At 44.8% G+C, this 18699-nt stretch overlaps 1 protein-coding gene across 2 annotated transcripts in view; it reads right to left on the reverse strand.

Moving 5' to 3' along the window:
* Positions 1-18699, reverse strand: part of LOC146799013 (cholesterol 24-hydroxylase-like) — a 223506-nt gene that overhangs the window by 76422 nt on the left and 128385 nt on the right. For both annotated transcript variants that reach the window (XM_085626409.1, XM_085626408.1), the window contains exons 9-10: positions 9476-9538; positions 6172-6244 (exon numbers count right to left, since the gene is read on the reverse strand). In XM_085626409.1, coding sequence (XP_085482535.1) covers positions 6172-6244; positions 9476-9538 — 136 coding nt within the window. The remainder of the gene's footprint in view (positions 1-6171; positions 6245-9475; positions 9539-18699) is intronic.

The following is an 18699-nucleotide window of genomic DNA, read 5'->3' on the forward strand; positions in this document are numbered from 1 at the left end:
TAGGTTTTTATGAAGGCCCTCACCCACCAACCTAGTTGGTGGCATGCTTCATCATTGGGCCCCACCCGAGGTTCTGAGTGTACCTCAGGTGTGCTTCGACGCCAGATTACTGCGGAGCGGGTTTTTTTGGTTCGTGAGGGTGCTGTGGGTGTGCTCTGAGTGAGGTTTTAAATACTGTCCTGGGTGTCCCAAAGACTGTTTTAATGGTGGGCCCCAGGCAGTCAATAAAAACAAAGGCTATCGGACGTGCACAGTAGGCTTATGGCCTCCGACGTCCTGTGCGGTCAACTAGTTTCAGCCAGGCCTTTTCTTCTACTGGCTTTCGTCAGGACCTTATATGTGTGGGGTGTTACAGGGGTTGTTATGAGTTTGTCCGTGCCCAGTGTGTAAAGCACACGCTATGGTACTTATATGTGCAAGAGGTGTTTCCTCTCGGGTTGACGACATCAGATCCTGCCAACTGATGCCCTGTGAACCTCACTGCAGCCGGCAGGGCATCTAAACTCGATGCCTTGCCTGGACCCACTACACTGTGCCAGGGTATACACCCACACGAGACCATAATGACCCCACGGTGTACCCTTCATACACATACTCATGGGCCCCCACACAGTGGGTTCATCACCCCCATTTTTTAGCAGGGCCAATATGCAGCAACGTCCCTGCATATGAACACACGTTACCTTCTTAGCCCCGCCTAGTTGCCGCTTACATTTAAATAGAGATGGTGCCCCCCCTTTGCAGTGGACAGATGGAGCGCGACTCCCCCTAATGGGTTAGCACTCCCCTAAATAATACACACATTTGCACGCACATGTTAGCAACTTAGACATCCAATTGCACCTTGGAAATAATTTAGAGAGAGCGCTACATACACCTGCATACAAGTCTTTCTTCCATTTACTCTACTACAGGCACCTCCTCGAGACAACAGGAAGCTGAATATGCCCCATGACTCGTGCCCAGGCCAGAACACCTGGCCCAGCTAACAAGCAACACCTGGCCCTTCCCACAGGTATTTAAGCGCTCTCTACACTGAAGCTCATTTCTCACGGAGCCTCTGCCCGGACAACAGGTTCATTGAGGGTCCAGCAACTTTGCGCAGTAAATACCTGAACTTGACCAAGCTAACGTCACAGCCACCTTTCATGCTGCCCCCGGCCGTGTCTGTGTGTGCATCCTTTTTACCGTTACCTTGTTGGGTGCATATCACCCACCTCCCCCAACAGCCTTTTTCCTTTTCTTCCCCCTATTTAGAGTGCACATGGTCCTGGCCCCCGGCTGAGCTCCATGCTGAGTTGTTCGCTATAATCAGGTGTAAGCAACTCCACTTTACTGTTTTTACCAACACTGGTTACAGTACATAGGCCTAATTTCACACACAATAACACATATTGTGAGACAGGCCACTCTTTCACTGCCCGTCACTGACGCCAACACTACCGCCTTGTCCGTGGTCACCTCTAGGCACTTAGTACGGCCTCACTATAAGCTTTTAGCCTACTACTAGGAGCCTTTACTTAAATGTTATGTCTGTCCCCTTTTTTTACCCCCTACAGGTATAACCCGAGAGGAAACACCTCTTGCACATATAAGCACCGCAGCGTGTGCTTTACACACAGGGCACTGACAAACTCATAACAACCCCTGTAACACCCCACACATATAAGGTCCTGACGAAAGCCAGTAGAAGAAAAGGCCTGGCTGAAACTAGTTGACCGCACAGGACGTCGGAGGCCATAAGCCTACCGTGCACGTCCGATAGCCCTTGTTTTTATTGACTGCCTGGGGCCCACCATTAAAACAGTCTTTGGGACACCCAGGACAGTATTTTAAACCTCACTCAGAGCACACCCACAGCACCCTCACGAACCAAAAAAACTTGCTCCGCAGTAATCTGGCGTCGAAGCACACCTGAGGTACACTCGGAACCTCGGGTGTGGCCCAATGATGAATCATGCCACCAACTAGGTTGGTGGGTGAGGGCCTTCATAAAAACCTAATGGTTTTCCCCCACCTGCAGACATACAAACAATTTAAGCAAGAGCTAGTTCTCATTGATTATTACCATATAAACTGGGGAAACGGACTAGCCTCTTTAGTTCTCCTCTCTCTTCTTGATTATAACATTTCCTCGACAGCGCACAGCTGTGAGAGATTGTCCAGAACATGGCAGAAAACCCTGGCCTCACGTTCTCTGAAACTGAGATCAGCGAACTCCTCGCCGATCCGCCATTCACACTGGACATCAACATCGCCCAGACCATAGCTCAAACCACCGACTGGGACGCACTCACAGAAAAGAAAAGGAACAAGATCAGGACCATTCTACATGGAGTAATCCTAACCCAATACCTACGAACAAACAGCGCACCTAAAGGTCTGCTAGTCACCAATGCGCCCAGGATCTTCCTAGATGATGCCACATTCAGGAAGGACTGGGCCCAGATAGCTTGGCACTGCACAAGAGACTGGTTGGTCCTCATAATCAAAACCGCCAACCGCCTTTCGGACGCAATGATCATCGATATACAGGCCACCGAATCACATTTCAAAACTACGATAACCTCGTTCAAAAAGAAACTGGAAGAATCCAATAAAGAACTGAATGAGTATAAAGAGTACTTGACCCAAGCAAAGATAGCAAAATTTGACAAAGATTTAAAGAAATTCAATTACTCAAAAACCTACCCTTACACAGCAGACGATTATGTTGCCCCCCTAAGACAAGACAGAGGCTCAGATTCATCGGGGGACAACACGTCAATGTCCAGCGATTCCAGCTCAGGATCTGTAAAACAACATAGAAACTGAGGCCGGGGCCGTCGCTGGCAACAACCATGGGGAGGACAACCACAGCCCAATCAGGCCTATGGACCCCCGATGTTCAACCACCCACAACAGAACCCCTACTTCGGATGGCCACCCCTGTACCACCAAGCACCCCAGAACTTCTATGGCCAACCCTACAGACCGCCTTTTTTAGGGCAGGGCAGCCGAACAAGAGGCCGCAGAAGAAACACACAACAGACACCCCATGTACACTGGACAGAGGACGACGGACCGGTCAGCGCCAACACCCGCAACAAGGGCAAGGAACAACAACCGAGCACCAGCCGCTAACCAGGGATGAATGATGAAGCATGCCACCAACTAGGTTGGTGGGTGAGGGCCTTCATAAAAACCTAATGGTTTTCCCCCACCCGCAGATAATACAAACAATTTAAACAAGAGCTAGTTCTCATTGATTATTAACATATAAACTGGGGAAACAGACTAGCATCTTTAGTTCTCCTCTCTCTTCTTGATTATAACAATACGTAGCACCATTACAGCAACCAGTGGCAAAGCCAGTAGGCTGGTATTCACTTTTTGGAGGTGTTGGAAGTGGAATATCCCTCTGTATGGTGTACAGTTGTGCTTCGCTTCACAGAGTGCCTGACTGTATGTATCTAGTATCCTAGTATTTTATTTTGTTCTTAGTGTCACACTAAATTTGTGTGGGTACACAGAGTCTTAGGTCTGTACCTTGACATGAGTGAGTACCTGTGACTAGCCTCTTTGCACTAACAGTGGACTACTGTCCCTGTCATGGGTTTAGTACACGGAGCTGTGGCAGCAGCATACCATGTTTTGGGAATCCATTGTTGTGACCAGAACTTTTTATCTGTGTCAGTGGAGTGCAGGCCGAAATGCCCACTTGTGTAAAGTTCCACCTCTGTGCGCTAACCAAGATCCTAGTTCTAACATCCCAAGTGTATGTTGTATGCTTTGTGTATGTGGCCTGGATGGTAAATACATTATGTGTATGAGTGAGCCAGAGTAATGGAGGCTGGTATGATCCATTTTGAATGCCCCTGGCCTGCCCTTGTCCTCAAGAATAGATAAGGTTGTTTTCCCAGAATGTGGAAGTGTATTGCTGGCATTACTGAAGCTGAAGGGTGGATACCTATACACCATAGGTGGGAGGAAGAGACTAGCCTTTGTTAGTCATTTAATTAGGCCTCTTGCTGTGATGGTTGCTGCTTAGTCTTCCTGCAGTGCTCCATTTGGTAAATGGAGACAGTGAAGGATGGAATTTCGGTTCCTGTTGTTCAAGGTGGAACGGACCATTTAGGGGAGGCCAGCACTTTGTATTTCCCCTGATCACTCTTCGATGTGGCTGATGACAACCAGGTACAGAATGTCACAACTCTTTGTACCTCTCTTAAGGGTGCTCCAAGCTGACGACCACCCTGCTGTAAAGGGCAAAACATCCTGGAAGGTACCCTTGAAAGGAGTACCCCCCTAAAGTGTTCATGAATGGGCAGAGTGGAACCACATCACCTGTCTGCTCTGACTGAATAAAAGTGGGACCCATTGATTTACTTGTTGCTCCAGTTCAATTCTCGATGACCAAGGAAGAGAGTGAGCTGCAGAGTACTCAGAAGACTGCTGTACAACCAGAGCTAGTATCTGCCATATCTGCCTGATATCCAGCTTACAAGAAGTAATGAGACAACACCTAAATCTGGTCTTGCTGGAATGAGCTGTTCATCTGACCTGAAGTGCTTACTAATCTGCATGCTGGTAAAGGGAAGTAGATCCCAACACGGTAGGAGAAGTGACTGTCCAGGAGGAGCCAGGAGCAGTGAGATTCAAGTGGTGGTGGGGTCTGCCAGAGGATGGAGGACAGTGATCTGTGTGCCTCAGATGCCAGTATGTGACAGCATAACAGACTTTCCTGTACCAGATCCAAGAAGGAACCACAGAATTGCAACTCCCCGGTGCCTCTGTGTCAACCATTACAAGTGGGGCTTACATGTGCAGCTGTGGATGAAAGAATCTACCAATGAACTGTGACTGTGGTTGAAACTGTGCTGCTGGGATCAAAAGAAATGTTGTGGCTGTCATGCACAACTACATCTTTTCTGAAGGCTGTGGCTTGTCTGTGTGCCACTGTGCTCAAAGAGACTGAGCCCATGCCCTAGCCACGGTTACTACGGGGTCTAGTGCCCCAAAGCAGGACCTGTGTGAAGCCTGGCACTAAGAAGATGACTGGAGTTTGGCTATTACAAGATTGACCCACATTGGGATACTGGGACGCCAGTATCGCCCAACTCTGCAAAACTCCTGTTTTGCCAACTGCTATGGCTCTCTGTCATCTTCTCTCACTGTTGTTCTGAGTTGCAACCTTGATTCAGTCAGGGGACATTACATCTGAATTGCACCAACCACGCCCTTCTAGAAGCAGGGGAGGGTCTGAGCACTGCTGCCAGCTGTTTGCCACCTGATAGCCTTCAGGACTTACGGTGGTAGGAGAAATACTACTTGAACTGTGAAAGACAAAGTACATTGACAATTCACAAGGGGGTTAATCTGCACCGGAGCCTAGATTCATACAAATACTACTACGAGGGGGATTCATCTAGAGCAGGAGGGAGGTTGTCCCAGGGTTGAGTAATAGGACAACTGATTATGGCTGAGCTAGCCCTACTAATTTGTCCCTGACCATTACTGTACATGTAGTTTAGTTTATGTATATATTAAAGTTGTTTTTTCTAAAGTAAAGCAATGGGGTGGACAAACAGTTATTATGCTGCAGAGTGATTGCTGATTTTTGAGCTCAAGCACCCTCAAGCCACCTATCTTAGAAGCTTGTGATTGCTTACCATTGCTACTACAGAGAGTTAAGTGCTGAAGAAGTTGTACTTGGTCAAGTTTGCAGAACCATACTAAGAGAGACCCAGAACATTAGAGGCAAACAACTTCATGCCTCACGATTGAGTTGCAGTAGTTTCTACTTGCCCCATGCGCTCTCGCCCACCCGAACAGGGTCTGACAAAAAGGAGACCTCTTGGCTATGCCAATGCTTGTGAATACATGTGGCTCAGTGTTTTAATAAAGCATATACGTGGCTCAAAGTAAATTCATCATTTAATTGTTGCATTGTACAACCACAGTGCGCAATCACAAGAGTTGTAAAACACAGTGGTAAATAATAGGATAGCGATGGATGAGCACATATGGTTATTTGGTGATATATACCGCTACTATTTATTAGTGCTCACTGTACCTCAATACATTCAACCAATTAGCTATTTAAAGTGACACAATGATGGCCATGACATTACAGTGATAATTTACAAAATGCAGATAAGTGATTTGCAGATGGAAAGTAATGTTACTTACTTTTCTAATACTTCTGGTGCACGTGACAGTGCCATCACTGCGAAAGACAGCTGATTAGCTGTAGTCTCCTGACCTGAAGTATATGAAAGCAATATTAAAATCAAGACCTAATCTGAAATTATTTTATCATATAGATTATCCTTTGCAAAATCTTGAAACTAGGCAGATATATAATTCTGTGGAGCTTGTTGAAGTGTGGTTTGTGGGGCAGAACTAGTTTTCATTTCAAGCACTACGCTACTGACACCCTGTAATCTTGAACAAGTCAACAAATTACAGATTACTGCTAAGCAACCCACATACAACTGGAACATTACCCCTAATCAATAGTGCATGCAATGTTATTGTGTGCTACTTTTCATGTAATTCACGTAATATCATTATGGACTAAGCTCAAACCAAGCATAGTTTCACAGAAAAATATATGTGTACTGTTCAAACCAATCACTTCAAGGTAAGAAAACGTATGTTGTTATGTTAAAAGTTAGTGAACAGGACATCAAATAGATGTCGACTAACGACTTTTTGTCAGGCAAAAGTAAAATAAAATAGAAAGTCTTAAATAATATGTATGTTGCATTTGTACAGTGCAAACCTAAAAGCAGTGGTGACTGACCTGTACAGGGTCAAAGACAAGCATTAGGTGGAAGGAAGTGGAATCTGGCTTCTGGGAGCAGAAGTGTACTATTGCTGCATTGTGATGTATTGTTCTCTAAAGTGGTACATCTTCATCTCTTTCTTAAATTGGAGTTGATTTGGGGGTCTTGATGGACACAGTGATGTTGTTCCTGATCCTGGTCGCATCGATGGACAAGGCATGCTGAATTATATTTTCTTTTTTACACTTTAAGCCTCAATTCTGATGGTGTCCTGGTCATGGGTGTAGAGAGACCTACCAGAAATGATGAGGTTGTCTTACAGATAAGCAGGATTGCTGGCCATGATGGCATTGTAAATGAAGCAGCAGGTTGGTAAGATGGTGTTGGCCAGCATGGGAGCCAATTGAATTCCATCTGAATGGGGGTAATATGACCATATTTCGTCAGGCCATGGACGAGACATTCTGTGATGTGTACGATGCCCTTAACAGTGCCAATGTGGAGTCTGTAATGCCATGAAGCAGGGCGTTACACCATCCATATGCGAGAGAATGAGGGCTTGAACAGCAGTTCTGAAGTTGCTTTCTGGAAGAAATGGTTTCACTTTCTTTAGGAAAGAGTGCTGGTAGCAGGCCATTTTATTTTTTTGGGCAATGTGTTCCTTGAGGGTGAGGTTGTCCAAAGTGAATCCAAGTGACTTGGCATTTAGTGACAGTTGGGGTTCAAAGCATGTCACTGAGTCAACATGTACTATTTTTTGCTTGTTCTAGGCAATTAACATGAATTCTTCCTTGGTGTGGTTGAGTTTCAGGTAGGCACTGTGCATCCAGGTCTGGATAAAGTGAAGGCAGTATTTGAGGCATTGTACATCCAGGTCTGGATGAGGTGAAGGCAGTGTTTGAGGCATTTAATGTCTTGAGCAGAGGAGACTTTCAAGTAGAGTTGTGCATCATCAGCAGATTATTGATGACATTTGATGCTGTTATCTGTGAGTAGAGGCCCCAGGGGCTTCATGTAGAGACTGAAGATGAGATTCTGAAATAAATTATATTTATGAGTCTTGGGGTTGCTTCCTCCTCACTGACCACAGGTTCACCTAGAAGTGCTCATGGTAGAAAACGTACATGCTGAGTGCCATGGAAAACATCTTCAGCTGGATACCTCTCAACACCCCAGTGGTTTGAAAACAGCTAATCGTTAGCAGTGCTGACTACAGTGCTTCCCAAAAGCCAATGCTGAAGAGATGAAAAACTTCCCATTGGATTAAACTAGCTTCCTTGAACCATACAGGCAATCATGTTGACATGCAGTGTAACTCACTGCAAGCTACCATAATTTGCTTGAAACTTACTTGTGTGCATGCTGCCACAATTCACACAAACAAGAGCTACAGCACAGATCCCATGCTGTTCCTTGCTTAAGTGGCATTAATTAATCAAACTATGATGAGCAAAAGGTAGCATCGAATTCACTTTCTGATTTTTAATGGAGTGACATCATAGATAGCGTCAACCTTACTCGAATAATCTATATCCCTCTGAACCACTGGTGAAAAACATCTGCACTGATGACAGCTACCCATCTACAACTATTTATATTTTTAATATAGTGAATGATAGTGTGTTTTATAGTTAATTAAGACCTTTTAGCAACAATCATTGTGTACATTTCAATTAGAAAAGGACACTTCATAACAGTCACGAACAATGTGGTAATGGGTGTGTTTCATTGTTTTTAGAGGCCTACAGGAGCACCACTAAGCTCACAGTATATTCAATAGCTCTTTCTACAAGTTTTCAAAAATATTGTTTACTCACTTTCCAGTATTAGCCTAGTTATATCAGCATCACGTTATGCCACACATTTCATACTTTTTCTTTTGTCTCCATATTCACAAGTTTAAGAACTTAGGGCCTGATTTATTAGTGGGTGGGCCGCCCATTGTTCCTCCAGGGGATGGAGTAAATTACTCCATCCCCCTAGTGAGGGACCATCCACCACATTTATAAATGACCATCAAGTAGGCGGTCATTTATAATGTATTGGCAGGAACTGCAATCACAGCGGTTCTTGCCAATGTGTTTAACTGTTTGGTGCAGGGTGCATCATGCTGATGCAGCCATGCACCAAACAGTTTCCTTTGTTAATTTTCCAAAAGAAAATACCAAAAAATTCTCCCCTATCATAGGAGTTGTCTCCCATGGTGAATGGAGTATTATTACCATTTTACTCCCCCTCACTCCCTCACTTCAGGGCTTGCCTGGTAGAGACAGACAGGAAAGAAATTGCTATATGCCGTCCATCCTAAATGAGTGGGTAGACATATAGCTGTTTCTCCACCTGCCCTTACTCCATTGGGCCATCTGAGAGTTTTGACTATGGTGGTGATCGAATAGTCACCGACGTAGCCAAAACTATGGTCTGCCCGTATCTAATTTGGGCGGGAGGACCATTATGTTGGCGGCATGTATAAACCGTTGCTTCTGCGATGGAGTATACATACCACCAATATATAAATTAGGCTCTTATTTTCGCCAAGTAACAGATGTGTTATTATCCATTGATTATCCAGTGAAATAAGGGGAAATAGTGATCAATGACGACCACAACATAATCTTAGACTGACTAACTTGTGTGATAATTGACCTGTGCAAACTGCACAGCACAGTAGATTACATTGCATTGGATTAGATTGCATCACTAACCAGCAATGAAGAATGAAACAAAATTGTCCAGCATAGTTTCCTCATCACAGTCGTTCCCCAAAGCTGTAAGTACAAGAGACAAGAAGGGTAAGCAACACATGTATCTCCAATAAAAAAAACAACTGATCACACTTGGTAAAAGGTTGTGTTTGAGGATTAAGCAACATCTCAAGAGGGAAATGGCAAGCAGGAAGAAAATCTAAATATAGTAAATAAAACATAGGAGGAGAAAGGAATCACGCATTTTTAATATACTGGCTCCTAATATGGAATCACAAGCTCCTTCTTGGTTTGCTCACTCTATAGAAAAATATAGAGTAAAACAAAAAATAATATATCAGCAACTAAGCCCTACCACTTGTGCTTTAGAAAGTTGAAGGTTGATCCTCTCTACTTCACATTTAATGGGTAGGAATACAAATGTGTAGGGATATCCTGAATGGTGGATACATGGGCCAAGCCAGCATTGAGAGATCAACCTTAAATAGGGGTGTACCCCAGAAATGTGATGAGGGGTGCGTAAGGGTCTCTGAGGTATGTTGCAGAGCAAGATGACTTATAGCCGAGTAAAAGGTAGAATGGGATAAAAGTGTGCCAGCCAAATTTTTATTTTAAAATTATTTTATTTATTTATGTTTTGATAGCAAACAGATTATTAGAAGAGGTTGCATTATACAGTTTACAATACATGTTATTATAAAGGTGACAGTACAATCAATTCTTGTCTTCTAGTTCTAGATGTGGCATTACCAGCCCCCGTAGATCTCATCATTATCCCCAACATTGCTTGACAACTTTCTCATTTCAATATGTGATACAGTTCGAATCTATTCCACAGATACCACTTGTCCGTCTGGTTCACTACTTTCTTTACCTACAAGGTATTGTTGGTACAGACCCAAACGTTTTTAGGACGGCTGTGAGGGGGAAGTAATTCATTATATGTATCAGATTGAGTGTTGCAAATAGTATATCTTTTCGCCATTCTTTGAGGGTTGGAGGTGGTCCGTTATCCCAGCACATTGCAACTCGATGCTTGGCGAGTAATAAACCTATTGCTCCTAGCTTCCTGGCACCTTTTCCTACTTTGGCTACAAAGCCCAGTAAGGCTATGAGCAGATCAAGTATGACTGGAATCCCGATAATCGCCCCAATGCCTGAAATATCTTCTTCCAGAACTCAAGGATGTCAGGACAGTGCCATGCTGCATGCATGAATCCAGCCTTCTTCTCCGTACAGCAATCATATTTTGCTGTGCCATGGAGTCCATAGCGATGGAGTCTCTCAGGAGTATAGTATAGTCTATTAATGAATTTAAAATGGATTAACCGGTGTCTACTGTTCAAAGAGACCCGCTTAGTCATATCGCAGCATGCCTGCCAGTATTTGTCATCTAGCGGCTGTCCTAGGTCATGATGCCACTCCAATCGGGCTTTTGGCAGCTGGGGACTTCTAGCTTCTTGAGCAGCCCTATATATCCTAGTAACTAATTTATCTGGCGCTGTGTTACAAATTGCACAGGCACCTCCTGGTGCTCCTGCAAGTCTTCTCCCGAGAGAGCCCATAATTCAAGCCTAGCCCTGTAAAACTGAAATCGGGTTAGGGTCGAGACCTCAGAGTCATCGATGGATAACTTATCCCAGTCCCGCATCGTGTCCTCATTAAAGAAGTCATCCATGTTATTAATGCCTAGTTTTTGTAATGATCGCGTGACATCCCTGTCGTTCCCCACATTGAACCAAGTGCACCGTTCCAGTGGAGCGTGCAGAGAGTACAGCAAGGCTCCCGATTGTTTCTCCAGAAGTGTTTTCCATGCATGTGTCGTGGAGTTTAGGGAGTCAAGAATACTGTGTGGACAGTTGAGATTTCCGAATAGCACCCGAGGTAGAGTCCTAGGACTGGCCCCATCCCTCTCAATACCGAGGTGTGGTAACTCTTCCGGGCCGTGAAACTAATAACGTGCATGTGTGCAGCTCCATAGTAAAGGTCTAGGTCAGGTGCACATAGTCCTCCCATACTGCAGGGAAGTGTCAGAGTATCCCATTTTACTCTTGGCTGTTTCCCTGCCCAGGCCAAGTGGATCATCTGAGAGTGCAATTTGGCAAGTATGGATCTCGGTAAAACCATTGGGATGTGAAGGAAGAGGAATACAAATCTGCAGAGTACCACCATTTTCATGATGAAAATACTTCCTGCCAGAAAAGGGCAGTCTGAGCCATTGCGTAATGTCTTCATCTAATTTGTGGATTGCCTTACCATAGTTTTCCATTGAATATATTTTCTCTGGGTCTGTGTGCAATCTAATACCCAAGTAGCGCACCACATCTGTGGTCCATTGCAATGGGAAATCCAATTGTATTGGGTGCATGGCTGGTGTCAGAGGGAATGTGATGGATTTCTCCCATGTTTATTCGGAGTCCAGAGAGGTCACCATACCTAACGTCCTCATTCAGTACTGGGGATAGATTTCTCTCGGGACGCTGACACAATAAGACGGTATCCTGGGAAGCAGATCCCCCTGTGCTCGTGGTACTCCCTCAGGGCACATGTTAGAGGTTCTGCCACTAAGGCATAAAGGAGTGAAGACAGTGGGCAACCCTGGGGAGTCCCCCTTGAGACCCAAATGGGAGAAGTGACCCTATCACCTATTCCGAACCAGGCCGTAGGGAAATCATACAATACCGAGACCAAGTGAAGGAAAATCTCACCAGCTCCCACACATCTGAGAACTGCCCTCATGAATGCCCACTCTACAGAGTCAAACGCCTTTTCGGCATCAAGGAAAACAGCGGCTGCCTTAACCTCTGGATCAATTCTCTGCAGGACCCCAAAAGCTGTCCTACGGTTGTAGGACATATTACGATCAGGAGGAATCCTACCTGCTGAGGGCAGACTAACAAAGGTATCAAGGGGAAAAGCCAATTCGCCAACACCTTAGCACAGAGATTAGTATCCACATTCAGAAGGGGCAGTGGCCTGTAGGAGGCACAGCAGTCAGATGACTTCACAGGCTTCAAGAGTGTGATAATCAGCGCCTCCCTCATAGTGGGGGGCATATCTTCTGCCTTTGCTATTTTTTCAATTAGTGTGGTGAGCTGGGTATCAACAACTCTTGATAATCCTTGTAGAAGAGCGCTCCCCACTCTCATGGTCTTGAGGGTTGCAATAATCTCCCTTGGCTCCAAGAGGCACCATCAGATGTTCTAGATATTCTCTGATAGCATAATCATGCGGGGGAAAACAGGATTTGAATAATTCAGCATAGTATCTGTTGAATCGGTCCGCAATAAGGTCTGAATTACTCAATGGGCTCCCATTCTCATCTTATATCTGTACTATAACTCCAGAGTCCCTCCTTGGTCGGAGCAGCTTAGCCAAAGTTGCCCCTGGGCGCTCCCCCTCCCCATATGCTCTTGCAATGGCATACTTGCCGAGATGGCTTACTTTGCTATCCGTCCTGTCACTGTATTCCTCTAGAGCCTTCTTAATATCCTCAAGAATGATAGGGTCATTATTGTTTTGGTGTCTGCTTTCTAAGTGAGCAATTTCCTTTTCTAGCCTGTTCAGTCTATCCCTCAATGATCTAAGTACTCTAGCATGTTTGGAGATGACCACGCCTCTAATATAAACTTTGAATGTCTCCCACATTGTTAGAAAACTACTGACGGATCCTAAATTATTTGTGAAAAAATCTGCTATAGGAACTACCAACTCAGCTTTAAAGACTGGGTCCAAAAGGGATTATAGGGGGAACCTCCATAAAAATGGCTGGGGTTTCTGAGAGAGAAACTTTATTTCTAGAAGAACCGGAGAGTGATCTGAATATGTTCTAGGCAGTGGATCACAACCCAACACTCGTGGTACAAAGTTTTGGAGATTAACCAATTGTCTATTCAGGTATGAATATCGTGGGCAGCAGAATAATGCGTGCCTCCAAATGTCGAGGGGATGTAGCTAGTCCGCCATTTTAATCATTTCGCTAGCTGCTGCGGAGGGGCAGTGTGTGGGGCTTTTTGAGCGGTCAAGTTCCGAATTCAGAACACAATTAAAGTCCCCTCCTCAAATTTGCGGCAAGTCGACATATTGATAGAGGCGGTCACCCAGTTGAGTGTACATTTGTGGATCATCGTGATTAGGGCCATAGATATTGACCAATAGCACCGACAGTCCCTCCTTTTGGCATCTACTAATCACATATCTGCCGTTCCTATCCTTATCAATCCCCTGTAGGGTGATACCTGATTTAAGCTTAACCCAGGTTAATACCCCATGTGCATCAGTGGTGAAGCCTGCTGTATCACAATGCCCTTGTAACATTTTTAGTGTCAGTATACTGCTTGTGGGTGTCAAATGCATCTCTTGAAGTAGTGCAACATCTATCTTGTGCCTTTTAAGGTATGCCACAACCTTCCTAACTTTTCTGTGGTCATTTAAGCCTTGCACATTCCATGTAATAAACCTTAGCGACCGGCTGACTCTAAGGTCTGCTTCAGATTACATGTCACCCATGCAGACCAAGGAGCAGTGATTCATATCTGCACTCTACTAACCAAGCGATCCACCTGTCTTCAGAAGAACTTTTGTTAAGGTATAGTTTGCCCGTAAACCCTCCCATTCCATGCCCTCCCAAACAGAGCATAGTTGAAGTAGTACCCTCCCATGTCTCACCAAACAAATCCAAAACAAAAAATTAACAATACACCTTCTCTGTGGCACACAAATGGGGGTGGATGTTGCCGGCTGTGTCGCCCTATGTTAGCCCATTGATTAATGCCCATCTTTCTAAGTAACAGAGCTTAATGTATCACCCAATATTGGTGCAAAATAGATAGGCCTCTCACCTCTTCCCCCGCTCCCCCCATCCTCCTCCGGTGCAGCTAAGCATCAGCAATTGTGTCAGCCAGGAATCCTCTTACCCAATTCTCTATATCTTGGCCCTATAGAAGTACTCTTTCTCTGCTCAAAGAAAATGTGGTAACCTTAAGTCCTGGTGTGGCGTGATGTCCTCTGCTAGAGTCCACAATGGAACCCTTCCCTATTGCATGTCTCACATCTCTTTCCATGCGTCATGGCACCTCATCTCTTTTGGCTTAGCAAAGAACAGTTCAACTGAAAATCACTGATCTTTGGGCACCGGTGTGTCTTCCTGCTGTGAGGAGTGATCAGGGGATCTCCAAGGAGGGCCAAGATTCCCTCTGCATTTGAGAAATTGCATAACCTGCCAAGGGTTAGAGAATACATGAATCTTGCCATCCACCTGTATAAGGATTTTAGTCGGGAACATCATATTGTACTCCAGAAGCAGTTCGCCAAGTTTCCTTTTCGCTCATAGGAATTGACGTCGTGCTTCCTGGACCTGCTGTGTGAAGTCTGGGTAGAGGAAAAGGTCCATCCCTTCATATTTAACATTTTTGAGATCCCTTGCTTTGCGAAGAGCAGCATTGCGGTCTCTATAGTTCAGCAATCTGGCGATTATGGGACGGGAGCAACCTCGGGGACTGGTCTGGGGGCCAGAGAGTGATGGGCTCACTCAACTACGAAGATTTCAGAAACAGTTTCTCTCCCCAGAAGAGTTATTAACTGTTGTACTACATACATTTCCATGTAGGGGATATTGGTGGATTTTGCCACTGCGACTATCCTTACATTATTGCACCTAAAGCGCGCTTTCAAATCCTCTTCCTTCATTTGTAAGGATTGTAGTAACTTGTCCATTTTCTTGTGGGGGAGTGACTCTGTTTGTAGAGCGTCCTCTGCCTCATAAACCCTTGTCTCCACCGTGTCCAAGCTCTCAGTATGCTTATCTAATCTTTCAGTCATTCTATCCATGTGGAAAGTTAGAGCATCAATCTTTCTGTCAATTTTTGTTAGGTTGTGCTGCATTGTTGCTAGGATCTGCTTTAGTTCCACGTCTGCCAGTGGATCGCCAGCCTCAGATCCAGATTCTGAGGCATTCTTGTCCGGTTCTTGCTGTCTGGATGATTTACACGGCTCAAAGTGCAATTTTGACATAAAACTTTCTTTCTCTATTTTTAATAATGTTTGTATAGGTTTTATATAAGGTATGTTGTTATGCTTTAGTTAATTGACCAGATTTGTAATATATCCTCACATATTTTCTCTTTATTGTGGAGATAACCACTCATCTATGTGTTTTTATTTCTTTTTATGTTTTTCCAGAACCATAATATGTATGTATCTTTATTGTAATCTCCCCTCTTTTACCCTTCCCTGTTTACTTCAAAACCTTTACTCTTTTCAAAACTTAAAAAAAGGGCAATTTTGATTGTACCTTGTCTGATTTGCCAATTTTGCAGCGGTGTGCAGGTTCTTTTTGTGGCCACCGCTTGAAATTTCCCTTGTTGACTGGTTAATGGAACCCCATGCGGATCTCAGAGGCTATATCTACATTCAATGGCAGGCTCTGTTATTGGGAAACAAAGAGTCTATGAAGCGCCCCAGCAGGGCATGACCAATGGGGAACTGAACAGTCTCAGGTCTACAGACTTATAGGCAGACCGGTGTCCCCACTCAGGCCTAGACCATGTAGCCAAGGGAGTGAGGCAGGCAGGGCAGCAGCACGATAAAATCCTGGGCCGCAAGCGAGGGCAGGGCGCGGTGCACAAGCAACCACAAAGAGGGCCTGTTAACTCCGAGGCCTCAGCCTCATGCGAGTTCCTTCCACAGGTCCGCTCCGATCCCCGCCAAGGAAGCTGCGATCACAGCCAGTAACTTGCTCAGCTTGACCTTGGCGAGGCAGCAGCATGATCAAATCCTGGGCCGCAAGTGAGGGGCAGGCTGTGAAGCTCATGCAGCCACAAAAGTGGGCCTGTTACCTCACAAGACCTCAGTCTTCCGCAGGTCGGTCTAATCCCTGCAGTGATCACAGCAGGCATCCCGCTCAGCTTGTGTGAGTGTCTCACTGCCGGTGTATGCGTGCCCCTCTCTCCGAGCTGCACACCTCATGTGTAGCTCTGCAGGACGCCGCCCGCCTGGCCTCTTACCTTCAGGCCGGCGAGCTGCAATTAATGCTTCAGGCCTGATGGGGTTAAGGGAACACCACCTCACATTAGGATGGCCTGGCAGTGCATGTCGGGCCGCCCTCCCTGCCTGCTGCATGGCCGTCTTCCCAGCCACGCCGATGAAGCCCCAGGTCCGCCGGGGTGATCTCGCAGATCGCATTTCCACTCGGCCGAATAGACAGGCGTACCCTGCGAGTCAGCCTCTCCCACCCAACGTCCTCGTTCCGCGACAGCAGACGCCTCAGTCACCTCCCGGTCGGCTAACAATGATGATGTGAATGCAATTGCTTTGGATTGGGCCGTTAAAAGTGAGGATTGGGTAGGATATTGTCTCCGGGCTATCGGAGGTACGTTACCAAGCGGCCATCTTGGAGCCCAGCAAGCTCTGCCCCCGTGCAAGCAAATTAACTTGTGTGCATTGTTGAAACAAAGAGCTTCCAACCAAAACGTGTAAAGGGTGGTTTGATGTCAATTTATAGAAAGATGCCTTACGTTTTGAGTTGAGGGAATGGGAAAGATTAATTTTGGGCTTTGCAAGTCTAGGCTGGCAGGAATATATCTGAGATGGGACTCATGATTCAGCAGCTGATAGGCTTTTTTAAGGACGTAAGTGTTAGCCTGAAAGGCAAGGCATTAGGTAGTAATACCATATCATAGAGTTCAGAACCTGTATATAATACTTTGATTAAACGCCCATGCAGATTAACGCATAGTTTATTTGTGTTTTTCAAAAAGTGAAATTTTAAATCTGAGACGTGTTCAACAGATGCCAAGACCAAGATGGACCATGAAGTTTTTTTTAAAGTATGGGGAGAATGATCATACAAGAATAGACGAAGCAGACATAGCTCCATCATCCTCTCCCCTGCACCGTGACATCATACACGATGGTGATAAGCAACAGAGGTGTGTAACACTGTAGGATTTGATTGCTACATTTTAATAATGTTCAGTATATCACTTTACTATGATTAAAAAACATCACTGCAATTGTAAAATGTAGCTTTATATGGACTATATTTGAATGTGTAGCAAGTCTTGTAAACCTGCTCCATTTTGAGTAGAACTCCTTTTTACAACCGTTTAACATTTATGAAAAAAATATTCAGGCATTTGAGTTACAGTCCGGTGAAAGTACAGGCAAAGGAAATATCTTTAAGGTTAGTAAAAACACAACAATCTGAATTTTTACTGAGAGTACTAAGAGTGAGAAATTAATATCTGGTCATGAAAAGAGCATTTTTCACTAACTTCACTAACTTCAAAAGTTTGATTCTACCAGGCATGACCAAACAATCCTGGCATATCTACTTGGAACAGTTCCAAAACCAGTCTGTGAGTGCTCGATGGAAAAGGGAAGCATTCCTCTTTCCACCATCACCGTGGCTTTCACAAACCCAAACAGGACACTCGAGTATGACTTCAACATTAGATTGTTAGAGTCAGTTGTAGCTTCGCTTCCTGTTTGAACCGAGACCCAAACATTTAAAGGATTATTCTGATTATTTGTATAAGAATTCATTCATCAAAAGGTTTTATGGATAGTCTTGTTGTAAAGATTTACCCAACGCAGGAACATAGGTTGGTAAACTTTATTTGTAGCATGAGAGAGAGAGAGATACCTCCAGCTTGCTCTTCCAGCTCACAATCTTCTTCTCTCCTTCAAACACCAACATTCCACCTTAGCAACAAGCCTTCCATTTTACTGAGCTTTCATATGTACATTGAGCTCTACACATCTTCCCCCTTACATATATTACATAAACACATTAAATGAGAAATCAATATCAATCATGTACAATACGGTCAGGAGCTCGACACTTGGAAACATTTCCAGTACTCCACGCTGACCCATCTCTCAAAATGAGAATGTTTTTCTTTACCATCTTAACCTGTATAGGTTGAGAAAACTTGCTTTCCCCTTTAATGACATTTCCCCCACGCTTAACAGCCACCCAATCACCAACCCTTATATCATGATCTTTAACGCCTTTCTTAATATTATAATGCCAGGCTGCAGCCTTCTGTTGCTCAACAACATCATTCTTAATAACATCACGGTCAACCCACACACACTCTTGGCTCTTCAGCCATCCTGGAACTTCCTTCATTCCCGGTTCACGACCCTTAAGAGAGATGAAAGGGGAAACACCTGTAACCGAGTGTGGCGTAACCCTATATGACCACACCAATTTTTTCAAT

The sequence above is a fragment of the Triturus cristatus genome, chromosome 9 (genome assembly GCF_964204655.1).
Source record: "Triturus cristatus chromosome 9, aTriCri1.1, whole genome shotgun sequence".
Taxonomy (NCBI): Eukaryota; Metazoa; Chordata; class Amphibia; order Caudata; family Salamandridae; genus Triturus; species Triturus cristatus.